This window comes from Notolepis coatsorum (assembly GCF_963971535.1).
Source record: "Notolepis coatsorum genome assembly, chromosome: 15".
Lineage (NCBI taxonomy): Eukaryota > Metazoa > Chordata > Actinopteri > Aulopiformes > Paralepididae > Notolepis > Notolepis coatsorum.
The window spans coordinates 51,604,376-51,618,741 of record NC_140179.1 but is presented as its reverse complement, the minus strand read 5'-3'; the positions used below and the strand labels follow the sequence as shown (position 1 = coordinate 51,618,741).

Sequence of the window (14,366 nt, the reverse complement as noted above, 5' to 3'; positions counted from 1 at the left end):
CCTGGTTCTTATCTGTTGTTATCTCCTCGTGGTGCTCACGGCCATCTTGTCTCGGTGCAAATGGCTACTCTCTCAAACAAACGAACGCTGCCCTTCCTTCCAAGGCCTAAAAACACTGCTGTTTTTCCTCTCTTTCCTATCCATTATCAGGGGACGCTTTCTCAGACTAATACTCTTGCCTGATCGGATATAATACACACTGGTACAATCTCCTTTCGACTTTCCTTCTGTTATGAAAACAGTCCCGCCATCAACAATTTTTCGATCTGGTTCAAGCGTTCCCCCCCCCCTTTCCTCATCTCGCATTTACCCTCCTTAAACCAAAACTGTGCAGCCTGCCTCGTTTGCTTTTCATTCTCTGTAGATAACACCCTCGATTTTCAACATGGCTCTCTGCTCATATTATTACAGCTGGCTTCTTATTTACGGATGCACTATCTGTTCGTTTTCATTTGGCTTAAAAGATCAAAACAACCATGTGTGCACAGTGAACTCACATCTTTCTCCTAAGCGCTGTTTCTCCTACAGTGCTGGTCCGCCTCATGACCGCTCGACTCGCCGCTCTCTCCCAGGGCTGGCCGGCCTTGCTCGATCATGATTCTCGCACACACGATGACTGTTGTCCACTGTCGTCCCATTATTGAAAAAGTCTTTTTCCGTTGTTCTTATCTCTCGGCAACCAACCGTTCCCGTTGTTTTTATCTCTTGCAAATCCGGCTGTCATCGGCATCAACTGTATGATCCTGATCAAACTGGCCAGTATCACGTCTTCGTCTGTTTGGCTCTCCATCCAATTCCTCTGCGTTGTGTAATTTTAATGGTCCTGACGTCTCTGACACTGGCTGATAAGATCCTTATCTCCCCCATTAGTGCAATCCATAAACCATACTAATTCTCCACCTCCGTAAGAATTCGACACTTCGACACCGTGGAATACCTTATGAGGAAAAGCGTTGTTTTATTGCTATAAACAGAACCTCATAATCAGATGTTATCAAATTGTATCGTCCTTGAAGAGTCTATTCTAATGATCTTTCGGTGTGTTCGTCTATCGTCCTTTTGTTATTCAGTCCAATAGTGTTCAGGCCTGGTCTTTAGCCTAACCCTCCTCGCGTTAGCCGAAGCTAGTGATGATGTGGCATTCTTCCTCCCCCCCCCCCCCTCTCAACGAGAGGAGAGAGTGTCCTCTGTGTGATCTCAGTCCTACTCGCTCTTGGTCAGATTCTAGTCTGCCCTACACCCGGAAACACCGTTCGACTTATAGATGTTCGTCGTCGCAACGACGGCCCCGCCTTCTGGTTGTCATGCGACGTGTTGTCATGACAACTGCGTTAATAACCTTTACACACATTTCACGTTTCATTAAGATGAACCTCTCTCCCTCCTGCTCTGGGAGACACTCGCTCTTATCTCAGATGTTCCTACAAGGAATGTATTCAATCCACTGGTCACCGTTCTATCACCGTCTTCCATGCACACTTCGATCACCGTTTTAGCACTGGTCACCTCCCCCCAATCTATACATCACATACATTGAAAAAGCACCCCAAATCCTTCATTCCCCCCTTTGATTCTTAATCAACCTTCAGAATCAACAGACTACTTGGTTTTTCAATTAATTATACACAAAAATAGACTCATAACAATGAGGCCCCGCCGTCTGCTGTTTTCCTTTTGTTTTCCATTACCCGCATCACACCCAAACCAGAAAGGATAAACAACGGTCATGGAGGAGAGAGAGAGAGAGAGACAGAGAAAAACACAGATTGCAACTTTTCAGACGACACACTTAAAACCCTTCGGCCCCCCTATTAGGTACCCCACGTCCAAATCAGAGCGCTCCCTTCCCTCTTACAGTACACCTCCCATCTTGGGCCGGTCCAGTCTTCTAGGGCAAGGGCCCCTTTCAGTGACGGCTCCTTTCCTGAGCTGGTCCCCCTCCCAGGGCGCGGTCCCCTAGGCAAAAATGTCCCCCCTGGTCTGCTACTGCTCAGTGTCTCTGGCTGTCCTCTCCACATCTGCTCCTCCACCGCCGCCGTCTCCTCTCTCGTCGCGGATTATCTGTGTCCCAGGCTGCGGTGCCTGGCCCCTGCGGCTTCCTCCTCCTCCAGTCTGTCTCCTGGTCATCTCCATCGCTGTCGGTGTCATTCCCCCCTTGAAAGCAGAAACACAACACCGGCAGTCGTCTGTACATTCGACTTCCCTTGTTTTGCTATTAGTCTACCACCTTCTCCACACCTATTATCTATCTTCCAGGGCGGTTCCCTGTTTGTTGTCTTCCGGCGTGACACTTGCAGTTTCCGATACCCACTCCGCGCAACTCTTCATCCCAGTTTGACCCCCAGCGCGCGCCAGTTCTTCTGGTGACGTGTCTTCTGAAGACCCTGCCTATCTATCAGGTGTGAGAAGGCCCCACTGGAATTCAAACTCCCTCTTTATTCCATAATTAACCCATTCAAATAACTGCACCATCTTTCTGTGCAATTCTTATTTAATCCATTGTATAATTAAACTCTATCTAATATTATTATTATAATAATAATCCACTCTCTGTGCTCATTAGATTCACTATTGAATCACTCCCCCACTCCGCCACTAGATGGTAGTACAGGCCTATATCTAAATATTCCCCTATGGGTAATGAAAACTCCACAGCACTACCCCCTCTCCGCCACTAGGTGGCGACCTACTCCTCCTCTATGGTGGTTTAATTGACGTGTCACTTCCTGGTTCTTATCTGTTGTTATCTCCTCGTGGTGCTCACGGCCATCTTGTCTCGGTGCAAATGGCTACTCTCTCAAACAAACGAACGCTGCCCTTCCTTCCAAGGCCTAAAAACACTGCTGTTTTCCTCTCTTTCCTATCCATTATCAGGGGACGCTTTCTCAGACTAATACTCTTGCCTGATCGGATATAATACACACTGGTACAATCTCCTTTCGACTTTCCTTCTGTTATGAAAACAGTCCCGCCATCAACAATTTTTCGATCTGGTTCAAGCGTTCCCCCCCCCCTTTCCTCATCTCGCATTTACCCTCCTTAAACCAAAACTGTGCAGCCTGCCTCGTTTGCTTTTCATTCTCTGTAGATAACACCCTCGATTTTCAACATGGCTCTCTGCTCATATTATTACAGCTGGCTTCTTATTTACGGATGCACTATCTGTTCGTTTTCATTTGGCTTAAAAGATCAAAACAACCATGTGTGCACAGTGAACTCACATCTTTCTCCTAAGCGCTGTTTCTCCTACAGTGCTGGTCCGCCTCATGACCGCTCGACTCGCCGCTCTCTCCCAGGGCTGGCCGGCCTTGCTCGATCATGATTCTCGCACACACGATGACTGTTGTCCACTGTCGTCCCATTATTGAAAAAGTCTTTTTCCGTTGTTCTTATCTCTCGGCAACCAACCGTTCCCGTTGTTTTTATCTCTTGCAAATCCGGCTGTCATCGGCATCAACTGTATGATCCTGATCAAACTGGCCAGTATCACGTCTTCGTCTGTTTGGCTCTCCATCCAATTCCTCTGCGTTGTGTAATTTTAATGGTCCTGACGTCTCTGACACTGGCTGATAAGATCCTTATCTCCCCCATTAGTGCAATCCATAAACCATACTAATTCTCCACCTCCGTAAGAATTCGACACTTCGACACCGTGGAATACCTTATGAGGAAAAGCGTTGTTTTATTGCTATAAACAGAACCTCATAATCAGATGTTATCAAATTGTATCGTCCTTGAAGAGTCTATTCTAATGATCTTTCGGTGTGTTCGTCTATCGTCCTTTTGTTATTCAGTCCAATAGTGTTCAGGCCTGGTCTTTAGCCTAACCCTCCTCGCGTTAGCCGAAGCTAGTGATGATGTGGCATTCTTCCTCCCCCCCCCCCCCTCTCAACGAGAGGAGAGAGTGTCCTCTGTGTGATCTCAGTCCTACTCGCTCTTGGTCAGATTCTAGTCTGCCCTACACCCGGAAACACCGTTCGACTTATAGATGTTCGTCGTCGCAACGACGGCCCCGCCTTCTGGTTGTCATGCGACGTGTTGTCATGACAACTGCGTTAATAACCTTTACACACATTTCACGTTTCATTAAGATGAACCTCTCTCCCTCCTGCTCTGGGAGACACTCGCTCTTATCTCAGATGTTCCTACAAGGAATGTCAACAAACACCCTCGCTGGCAGTGTATTCAATCCACTGGTCACCGTTCTATCACCGTCTTCCATGCACACTTCGATCACCGTTTTAGCACTGGTCACCTCCCCCCAATCTATACATCACATACATTGAAAAAGCACCCCAAATCCTTCAAGTTGTAGAGGGATAGTGAGCATGATCTGCCATGCACAAGTAGTTTTAGCCTAAGTAGCACATTGCCTATCATTATAGTCGAACCAGACAATGAGTCTCATTCCCCAAAATGTTCCAATGAGTTCTCTTGGAAGACTTATCTTGGAACCGACAGACAGAATCAATGACAAGTTCACTCTGAGTCCCCAACGTGCTGGTAATATGTCTTAAGTGTCTCAAACGGTCGCACCTGTGATATGATCTGATATCTGCTTGGGGAATGGCATTATGTCTTAAACTTGAAAGTGCGTCCCCGTTCAGATCATTTGCATACAAAACAACACCTCCAGAGCTCCTTATAAGGCAAAGTAATGACGCAGCTGTGTGGAAATGGATGCGGAAGTGCCTTGCGAGTCTTGCGCGACCCATCGAAATGAGATTAGATTAATGTATTGTCATCATATATAGTACAGCTCGTGGACGTGGTACACCTGCCGCAGCGCGCGCGCGCGCGCACACACACACGCGCGCAGTATACTGTAGCCTACGGCGTAATGAATGAACGCAGTATAGGCTTATTATTCCATTAATACCTACGGCGTTATGAATGAACGCAGTATAGGCTTATTATTCCATTAATGCCTACGGCGTAATGAATGAACGCAGTATAGGCTTATTATTCCATTAATGACTTTTTGCATTAGGATTTAGTAAATACAGTACTATGCTCTGCCCTACGTACAGTATAGGTACAGTCTGTACTTATACTGTACGTAGGGCAGAGGCAGAGCATATATATAGTATCTACTAAATCCTTTTGAAACAAGTAACTAGAATATATTAAGCCTATACTGTTCATTAGACACGTAGGCCATACTGGCGCACACAAGACTTGTTATGGAATATTAATGCTGTCTATTTCCATGCGATTAGCTTTAGTTCTTATTTCTTTATTTATCCACTGTCATTTCAGTGTTGGTGTATAGGCTATATAGTGTATTTCAATATAAGTTTAATTGATTAATGATATATTCGAAGGAATGCAGGTTTATAGCTATATCAAACAAAGGTCTGTCCCATTGTATACCAATCAATGGGATATATTGCATGTTGACCTGCATTCTTTCAAATGTATATAATTAATCATTAAAACAGATGTGTAACAAATAAGAAATACAAATTCCACAGAAGGCATTAAATAATTATTATTTTCAATCATTTCACAATAATTGCATAATTGTGTTTGAATATCTGAGTAATTAAAGTAATTATACATTTGTCCAAAATAGCTGGTTTAGATATGATTAATCCAGCTGCCCTGTGATCAGATGAATCCATATTATTTATTTTTTCCGACATCAAATGCGTAATTTCTTATCGTACAAATATTGTCATATTTATTTTAATTATGATTAAGTAATTAATTCCAAGGAGGCCTAATCAATCATAAGTGTGCTCCTCAGCACTCTTAAATCTGCTCTCAGCCACGCTCAAATCTGATCTCAAGAAAATTTGGGGAATCGCGCTACAAGTTCAAGTTCAAGTTCTTTAATAGTTGTCATACAGAAGTACAGAATACTTTCATACAAAATGCTTATTACTGTTACGCTCCAGAGACTGTGCTAGACAAGATAGTATCAAATAACATAATAACATAATATAGCATGAATTTAGAAGAAGAAAATGAGGTCACAGTGTTCGGTATAGACATATGTACAATGTTCTGAGTTACCATATAATATACAATACACAATACTATGCAGTGTACTAATGTACAGTACTATCTAGTGCAAAGCAGAAATGGGATGAGGTACAATTTTAGGTACACCAGCCCTAATATGTCTTAAATGGGCAGAAATCTGCCTAAGAGGACATTTTTTGGTCGTAAATCCGTTCGGGAATGAGACCCAATCTATGTAACGGTTGTCACATCGTCACCTTAAACTTCGATGCCCCGAGGGAGTTTCGAACCAGGGTCTCCCATGCCGCGGGCAACAACACAGACCGCTATACCAAGAAGTGAACTCACTGCTTTGTAACGTGTCTGTGTCTTTTGAGAATGAGAGTGAGTTTAACCCATAGCACCGCTACTCACCCCAGCCCTTCGTGACTGCGCTTCACGATACCATCCATTACATATATACCAACTAATACTATATTAAGGCTACAGTAAATCAAATGATAGTAACTGACCTTTGAGCAGATCCTGTGTGTGATCTGATGTTGAGGTCTCCCCATACGAGATCCATTATTCCACATAAACCCAATTAGGCCTGCCGCGATAAGCAATAAATCGATTAATTGCCGCGATAATTAAAATTAATGCAATGATTTTGACGGGCGCGATTAATTGCTATTTGCGCGTTTGTTTTAATGAGGCGGAACCAGTGCCCCTTGTCAGTCACTGTCCGTGTTGGGAGGCGGGCCGCTGGCTTTACTACAGAGCACAGCACAGGAGCTCCGTGGGGCAATGCCACATAGCTTAACTACATTTCTCAATAGTGTTGCTCCTTTTAACCAAGTAGCGTTATTTATAGTGTAACGTTAGCTATTTTTAGACCCAAGTAGTTACTCGCTACTGCCCGGAGAAACTGGACTGCTAAATAAAGATGAAAGATCGAGTGTTGATTCTCATTCAATGCTAACAACATTAGCTAAATAGCTAACAAACGAAATACAACGTATAGCATAGCTACAACACAGAATAACGTTAATACAATTACATGCATCATTGTTTACAATGAACGGGTGGGGCTAGTCAAAGGACTGGACACGGGGACAAGTTAAACATGAATTCATTTATTATAACGTAGTAGGTAGTTTCGAGTCGTGCTGCAGTGCCTACGCACCACAGCTATTCTATTATATACTGCTTTGACGCTTCCTCCTCATCGTTGATTGCCTGTAGTAGCTGCATCTAACGTTAGTAGCTAACGTTAAAACTAACCTAAAGTTAGTTGTTCACCAACAATCTCTATTTGTTTTATCATTAGCTCAAAAACACAGAACCGGACGAGACAAGTTGTCGGCTAGGATAATCACAACAATACTTCCGGTCCGGTCGGTGGGCTTCAAAATAAAAGTCTAAAACACCGGAAAAGACGGAGCGGTGGGCTTCAAAATAATTTTTTTGGGAAATAAATTTCTCAAAAAAAAATTCTCTAACCGGTCGCAATAATATCGCTTATCGCGATATTTTCGGGGGCAATTAATCTCCCAGCAAAATGTGTTATCGTGGCAGGCCTAAACCCAATGCTGACATTTGTTTTGGGCTTTTAGGGAAAGGATAAAAACAGCACTGTCCAGGTACATCTTTTAAACATGGTCCACCTCAGATAATACAAGTAGGCTACTTTTCATAGGAATAAATGGTTTGGTGTTCCTAGCTCGTGAAAATGTGACCGAAAGGCATGCGGGTCAAGATAAAGTGGTTGTCAAGGTGTTGCCATGGTGCTTGGGATCGGTCAGTTGCCACTTGCGGAATACTTTTTTTTTTCTATTTTCATGGTTTTCATTGTAGTTTTTATTCATTGCAGAATTCAAATTGACTCTTCTCTTAATCTGTAGGAGTTCATCGCCCCTGGCCAAGCTGCATGGCTCATCTATTATGGAGAGGCATCATCTTATGTACAGCAAGGTGCTCATGGACGACGAGGTACAGTTAGCTGTTATTGTTAGCTGTTAGTGTTATTGTTAGCTGTTAGCATTACTGTTAGTTCTTAGTCTTATTGTTAGCTGTTAGTGTTATTGTTAGCTGTTAGCCGTACTGTTAGCTTTTAGTCTTATTCTTAGCTGCTAGTGTTATTGTTAGCTGTTAGCCTTATTATTAGCTCTTAGCCTTACTGTTAGCGTTATTGTTAGCTGTTAGTGTTATTGTTAGCTGTTAGCCTTACTGTTAGCTTTTAGTGTTATTGTTAGCTGTTCGCGTTAGTGTTATTGTTAGCTGTTAGCTCTTAGTCTTATTGTTAGCTGCTAGCGTTATTGTTAGCTGTTACTATTACTAGCTCTATTACTATTACTATTACTAGTCTTATTATTATTATTATTATTATTATTATTATTATTATTATTATTATTATTATTATTATTATTATTATTATTATTATTATTATTATTATTATTGTTATTATTATATTATTATCTCAAACTCCATCGTCTCCCGGGGAAAGCAACAGTTGTGACTGGAGGGTCAAGAGAGTGTTTAGATTTGATGCGTCATAAAATCTCATATCTTTGACAAGGGTTGGATTCAATCAGGACTGCTTAACACACACACACATTCACTCTACCAGGTTAATATCCTAACTTGTGTCTTCATTGTGTTCTCCAGGAACTGAACATTTTCTGCAACCTTCAGAAAGCACAGTTTAAACATGTCCAGCATATGTTTGATGTGTGCATCATCGCCACTGACCTGGCCCTCTACTTCAAGTGAGGCCCTCTGCTGCACCCCTTTATGTATATATAATATATATATATATAGTGTGTGTGTGTGTGTGTGCATGCGCATGTGTGTGTACCTCCCTGTCTGTCTTCCTGTTTGTCTGTTTGATAAGATGTTCCTTTATTGATTCCCTTGGGAAGATTCGGGTGTCATAGCAGCATGGGGAGGAGGGGGGGGGGGGTACGAGTATGGGCATGGTACATTAGAAGTTTAGGCAATACAATTTGATTTGAATATAAAAAGAAATATGAGAAAAAAATTATAATAATGATAAACAGTGTAAATGATATAATTGACACTGAATATACAAATATGAGAAAGTGAACAGTGTAATCAAAGGTGCAGATGAGGGTCTGTATGCCCTACCAGTTATATTATGTTACAATAAATATGGGCAATAAAGAATTAGAATCTGAACATATACTATGAGTAAAGTAAACAGTACACACACTGTACACATTGTACTACACAGGTGCAGTATACACAAGGTACCCTAACTGGCATGATATACATCATACGTTATACGTTGTAGTCTGTGCACATTAGGTGGTAAGACACACTTAGTGATCAGACATTCCTAGGAGTTCTGCGGTTAGTGGTGTGTTCCCGGGTATGAGTCTGTGGCTGAACGTGCTCCTCATCTTGGCTAGCTCCTCATAGGGGAATGCTTCTCCAGGATAGCGGCCAGCTTCCTTCTCATCCTCCTCTCTGCCACCACCTCTAGTTTGACCAGCTCCACTCCCACCACGGAGCTCCACGTGTAGCCAAGCTTGTTCAGTTTGTTGGTGTCCCTTGAGTTGGTATAGCCCCCCCCCCCCCCAGCATACAACAGCAAAGAAGAGGGTGCTGGCTACTACAGACTGGTAAAACAACAGCAGCAGTCTATTGCACACATTGAAGGACCTGAGTCTCCTCATGAAGAACAGCCTGCTCTGTCCCTTCCTATAGAGGGTTGTTGTCCGACCAGTTGAATTTGTTGTTCAGATGTGCTGAACTTGTATGCCTCCACCATCTCCAACTCATCTCCTCGGATGATGATGGGAGTTGCGTGGGACCTCTTCTTGCCCCTCCGGAAGTCCACCACCAGCTCCTTGGTCTTTGCTGATGTTGAGTTGGAGGTGGTTGCAGTCGCTCCACCCAATAAAACTCTCCACTCTGTAACTCTGTACTCATCCTCGCTGTTATCTGTGATATAACTGACAATGGAGGAGTCATCTGAGAATTTCTGCAGGTGGCACCCGCTCGAGTTATGGCAGAAGTCGGAGGTGTAGAGGGTGAACAGGAAGGATGACAGCACAGTTCCTTGGGGGGCACCAGTATTGCTTACCAGCACATCTGACTGACTGCCCTGCAGTCTTGACGTACTGCAGTCTGTTGGTGAGGTAGTCCATGAGCCAGACCACCAAGCCGTGCTCTAGCCACATCACTGCGAGCTTCTCCGCTAGCCACAAAGGCTGAATGGTGTTGAAGGAACATGATTCTTACTGAGCATGTAGATCAGGGGTCCCCAAACTTTTTCCTGTGAGGGCCACATAACTTTTCCATTATCTGGTGGGGGCCGGCGTCAGTTTGTAACAGAAAAAGTGTGACGATCACAGGGGTGCCTAAACGTAAACATTTATTGTTTTCCAGAAAGCCACACATAACCTAATATTAATAACCCTTTCCGGGATCTTCACTGAAAAAAAAGTCCGGAAATAAACAATAACACTATATTAATGAAATAAATAACACTATTTATGAAATAAATATACAGTACCTACAGACCACCTAGCTCTAGCTCTGTACTATTGAAAAGCACAGTGCAGGACACACTCAAAGGTTATCGCACCTCAGAGATGGCAGTGGACATGTATGACAGGACAAAGGCCATATGTAATGGCCTTGGGATTGAGGAACATACTACCAGCCAAAGGAGGAAGCAGAAAAGGATGGACGAGTATGTAGTTGAGTCATCTTGTGGCACAAGCTCAGACCTCAGCTCAGGAGATCAGCTGAGACAGAGACTGTTCTATCCAGTCCTCGACAGAATGCTGCAAGAGCTTGAGAGCAGGTTCTCATGAGTTGGAGAACAACTTATGAGAGGCATACAGGCATGTTATCCAGCCTCAGACCAGTTTCTCTCAGTGGAATTGCTGCAACCCCTCGCCACACATTACAATATCCAACTACTGCCAGAGGAGATCACAATTGCAAAGTGTTTCCTGACCAGGACAGGCATGAGATGCAGTCCCTACTATCCAAAGTGTCTTTTTCCTACTGGATGATAATAATAATAATAATAATAATAATAATAATAATAATAATAATAATAATAATAATAATAATAATAATAATAATAATAATAATAATAATAATAATAATAATAATAATAAAATGCATTTTATTTATAAGGCGCCTTTCAGGACACAAAAAAAAAAGTCCATAAATCGGGCAATGAAAAAATTATAGGATCAAATGAAAACTACTACTAAACATTTTTAAATGGATGTTTAAAAGTACTAATAATGGGGAGCACAGACAATGGGGATGCTGCCACCTTAAAAAAATAATAATAATACAAAAAAGACGTTTTTATTTTTTTAAGCTCCGGGGCTCTAGGGGCTGGGCTAAATGTGGAAGCGGGCCGTAGTTTGGGGACCACTGATGTAGATGATGGCGTCCTCCATCCCAATGTTTGCCTGGTATGCAAACTGCAGGGTGTCGAGGGAGTTACGCACCAGGGCCTTGATGTGTTGCAGGACCAGCCTCTCAAAGGTCTTCATGACATATGACGTCAGAGCGATTGGCCTGTAATCGTTGAGGGTGCTATGGCGTCCCTTCTTGGGCACCGGGACAATGCAGGAGGTCTTCCAGAGCTCAAGGAGAGGTTGAAGAAGTGTTGAAACAGTGCTGCCAGCTGCCCAGCGCATGCCTTGAGCACCCTGGGGTTGGTGTTGTCTGGTCCTCTAGCTTTGTTTACACCAGCGGTTCTCAAACTACGGGTCACGACCCAAAGTGGGGTTGTGGGTAGGTGACAGTGGGGTCATGTATTGGCAATTATTTTTTTATCAAGAGAAAAACCAACAAGCCCAACTCGGATCAAGTTTTCCACCTGGAACCTGTATTTGCCTTGTCTCACCCATTCATCAACGGAGGCCGATGCAGTATTCCAATACACATCTCACTACATCCTACGCATTTATAATCGCGGAGGCCACGTCTGGTCTTTTGTGTGTAACCTTGACTCGCATTGGATAGGTTAGTTGTCAGAAGCGGTGCCGGTTGGCCGCGATGAAATGGGCTCTGTGCATAACCAACTGCTATACCACACTGAAGTAGAGTAGAGTGAGGCAGAGTATTAAATCGCCTTTTTGAACTCGGAGAAGAAGCGCAGATTTTCATTGCAGACAAAAACAACCCATTGGCAGAGAAATGTGCTGATAATGAATGGCTGGTACAGCTGGCATATCTAGCTGACATCTTTGACCGCCTCAATGTGTTGAATCTGGGACTACAAGGTCGGGACACAGACCTGTTTGTACAGCTAAAATGGAGAGCTGGATTAGTTGCACAGTACTCCAGGATAATCAGCAGATATTTTGGGGTATTTACTCTGCTTGATGGCTTTTTGTAGCAACAGAATGTTGCAAAAAAGTATTTTAAGCCCATCATCTGTAGCCACTAGAAGGGCTCATTGAACAATTTTGGAAAGAGAGTACGGACAATTTGGACAACTGGATCAAAGATCTGTTCATTACGCATGACACAGTATGCCATTGTCTGAGCAGGAGGTGCTCAATGATCAGTCAAGTTCACTGGACAGGCCCTCGCAATGTTCTGGATATCAGTCCGGAACGAGTACCCAGTGTTGTGTGCTGCGCTGAGAAAGCTTGTCCCCTTCCCATCAACATACCTCTGTGAGGCCGGATTTTTTAATTTTTTTAATTACACGATACATTAACTGTTTCTGCGCCATACCAGAGAAAAGTCTGGTTTCGCGCCATGCGTTGAACGCCATACCCGAGAATTCTCTGGTTTTGATCCTTTGATATTTTTCCTTTGATCCCCGGTCTATACACTCTATGTCTCCCTGGCTCATCTGCCTACGTTGGAATTGCAATGACGATCGAATCTCACCAGGTGGCAGTATCACCTACCTTTTGAACTGGGAACTGAGGATATCACGTGTCTTGTGATCCACTCCGGATTTTTCCACCTAGGAGTGGATCACAACATGGCAATCGGTGGAAGATTTGGTGCCTCAGAGATATTCTTTCCCGTATGGTATCCATGCCCAATATACACGAGTAATTGCGATCGCCATGGGATCGACTGGGATTTATTCATTTTGGAGTACTTTCTGACTGAGGTAAGGTCTATCTTAGGTAACCTGCTGGTATTTTTTGAATGTAAAACATGCTTCTGTACCGATCAGTGTCGTGTTTTACCGGACGTAAAACATGCTCGACAAACACGATCGCAGTTTCTAGTTAAAACCCCCCCCCCCCCCCCTTGATGATTTTGTGAAGACACATATGTACATGGTATATACCTTTTGATTTGGAAGTATTTGGGGTTTCAGGCGATCAACCAGAACGATTTGGGCATATTGCATATAACACGTCATATCTCATGATCTATGAAAAAAGACTGGATTATTTTGGAAAGGGCGATGTTTAGCATGTAATAGCGCACAAACTACAGTATGTAGAAATTAACTGATTAGTCAGTGATGGACTATGAACAATGCCTGTCAAATGAGCCATACTATTGTCTCCATAGCTATAATACAGAATGAGTAATATAATATAATATAATAATGAGTTAACTCATTCACGGCCAATCACGTAATATTACGTGTATGCGGTCGGCAAAAAAAAGTATCCTAAATAAAATGGGGTCGTGGTATAAAAAAGTTTGAGAACCCCTGGTTTACACTGATCTTGGAGAGCTGCCTCCTGGCCTGGCTGTTAGTGATGATCGAGGGTGGGGGAGGGGGGCATGCTGCTGCCTCCTGACCTGGCTGCATGTATCACTTCCGCAACGGATTTAGTCGGATTTCGGTTTCCGGGTTCGCCTGATTGGCTGCGACGGCCACGTGACATGCGTGGCATGCCCCCGCGGCAGCGGCAGCGTTGCCATTGCGAATCAGAGCAATATTGTCGCGCCATCTTCTGAGTGCAGACGCGCTGCTGTTTAATCACTTTTCCCACTTCAATGACAGAGCTGCTGTTTAATGCTCACTTTTCCCACTTCAATGACAGAGCTGCTGTTTAATGCTCACTTTTCCCACTTCAATGACAGAGCTGCTGTTTAATAATATTGTCGCGTTGTGGAAAGCAGGATGAGAGAGCGTAGATTTCAGTGTGTATCATTTAATCATTTATCATTTAACATTTGACAGGCATACATTGTTGTCATACAGAAGTACAGAATACTTTTATCCAAAATGCTTCTTACTGTTACTGTTAGAGACTGTGCTAGACAAGATAAGTATGAAATAAAATAGTATAGCATGTAAAATAGAAGTAAAAATAGAGGTCACGCTGTTCAGTATAGACATAATATGTTTATGTACAATGTTCGATGCAGAATAGAAGTAACTGAGTTGCCATACAATATACAATATACTATGCAATGTACTAATATACAAT

General features: G+C 43.1%; 1 protein-coding gene across 1 annotated transcript in view; it reads left to right on the top strand.

Moving 5' to 3' along the window:
• Window positions 1–14,366, top strand: part of pde6c (phosphodiesterase 6C, cGMP-specific, cone, alpha prime) — a gene marked incomplete at its 5' end in the record, with an annotated part of 86,179 nt that overhangs the window by 38,431 nt on the left and 33,382 nt on the right. Inside the window, 2 exons of the mRNA XM_084330303.1 lie at window positions 7,854–7,941; window positions 8,617–8,717. Coding sequence (XP_084186429.1) covers window positions 7,854–7,941; window positions 8,617–8,717 — 189 coding nt within the window. The remainder of the gene's footprint in view (window positions 1–7,853; window positions 7,942–8,616; window positions 8,718–14,366) is intronic.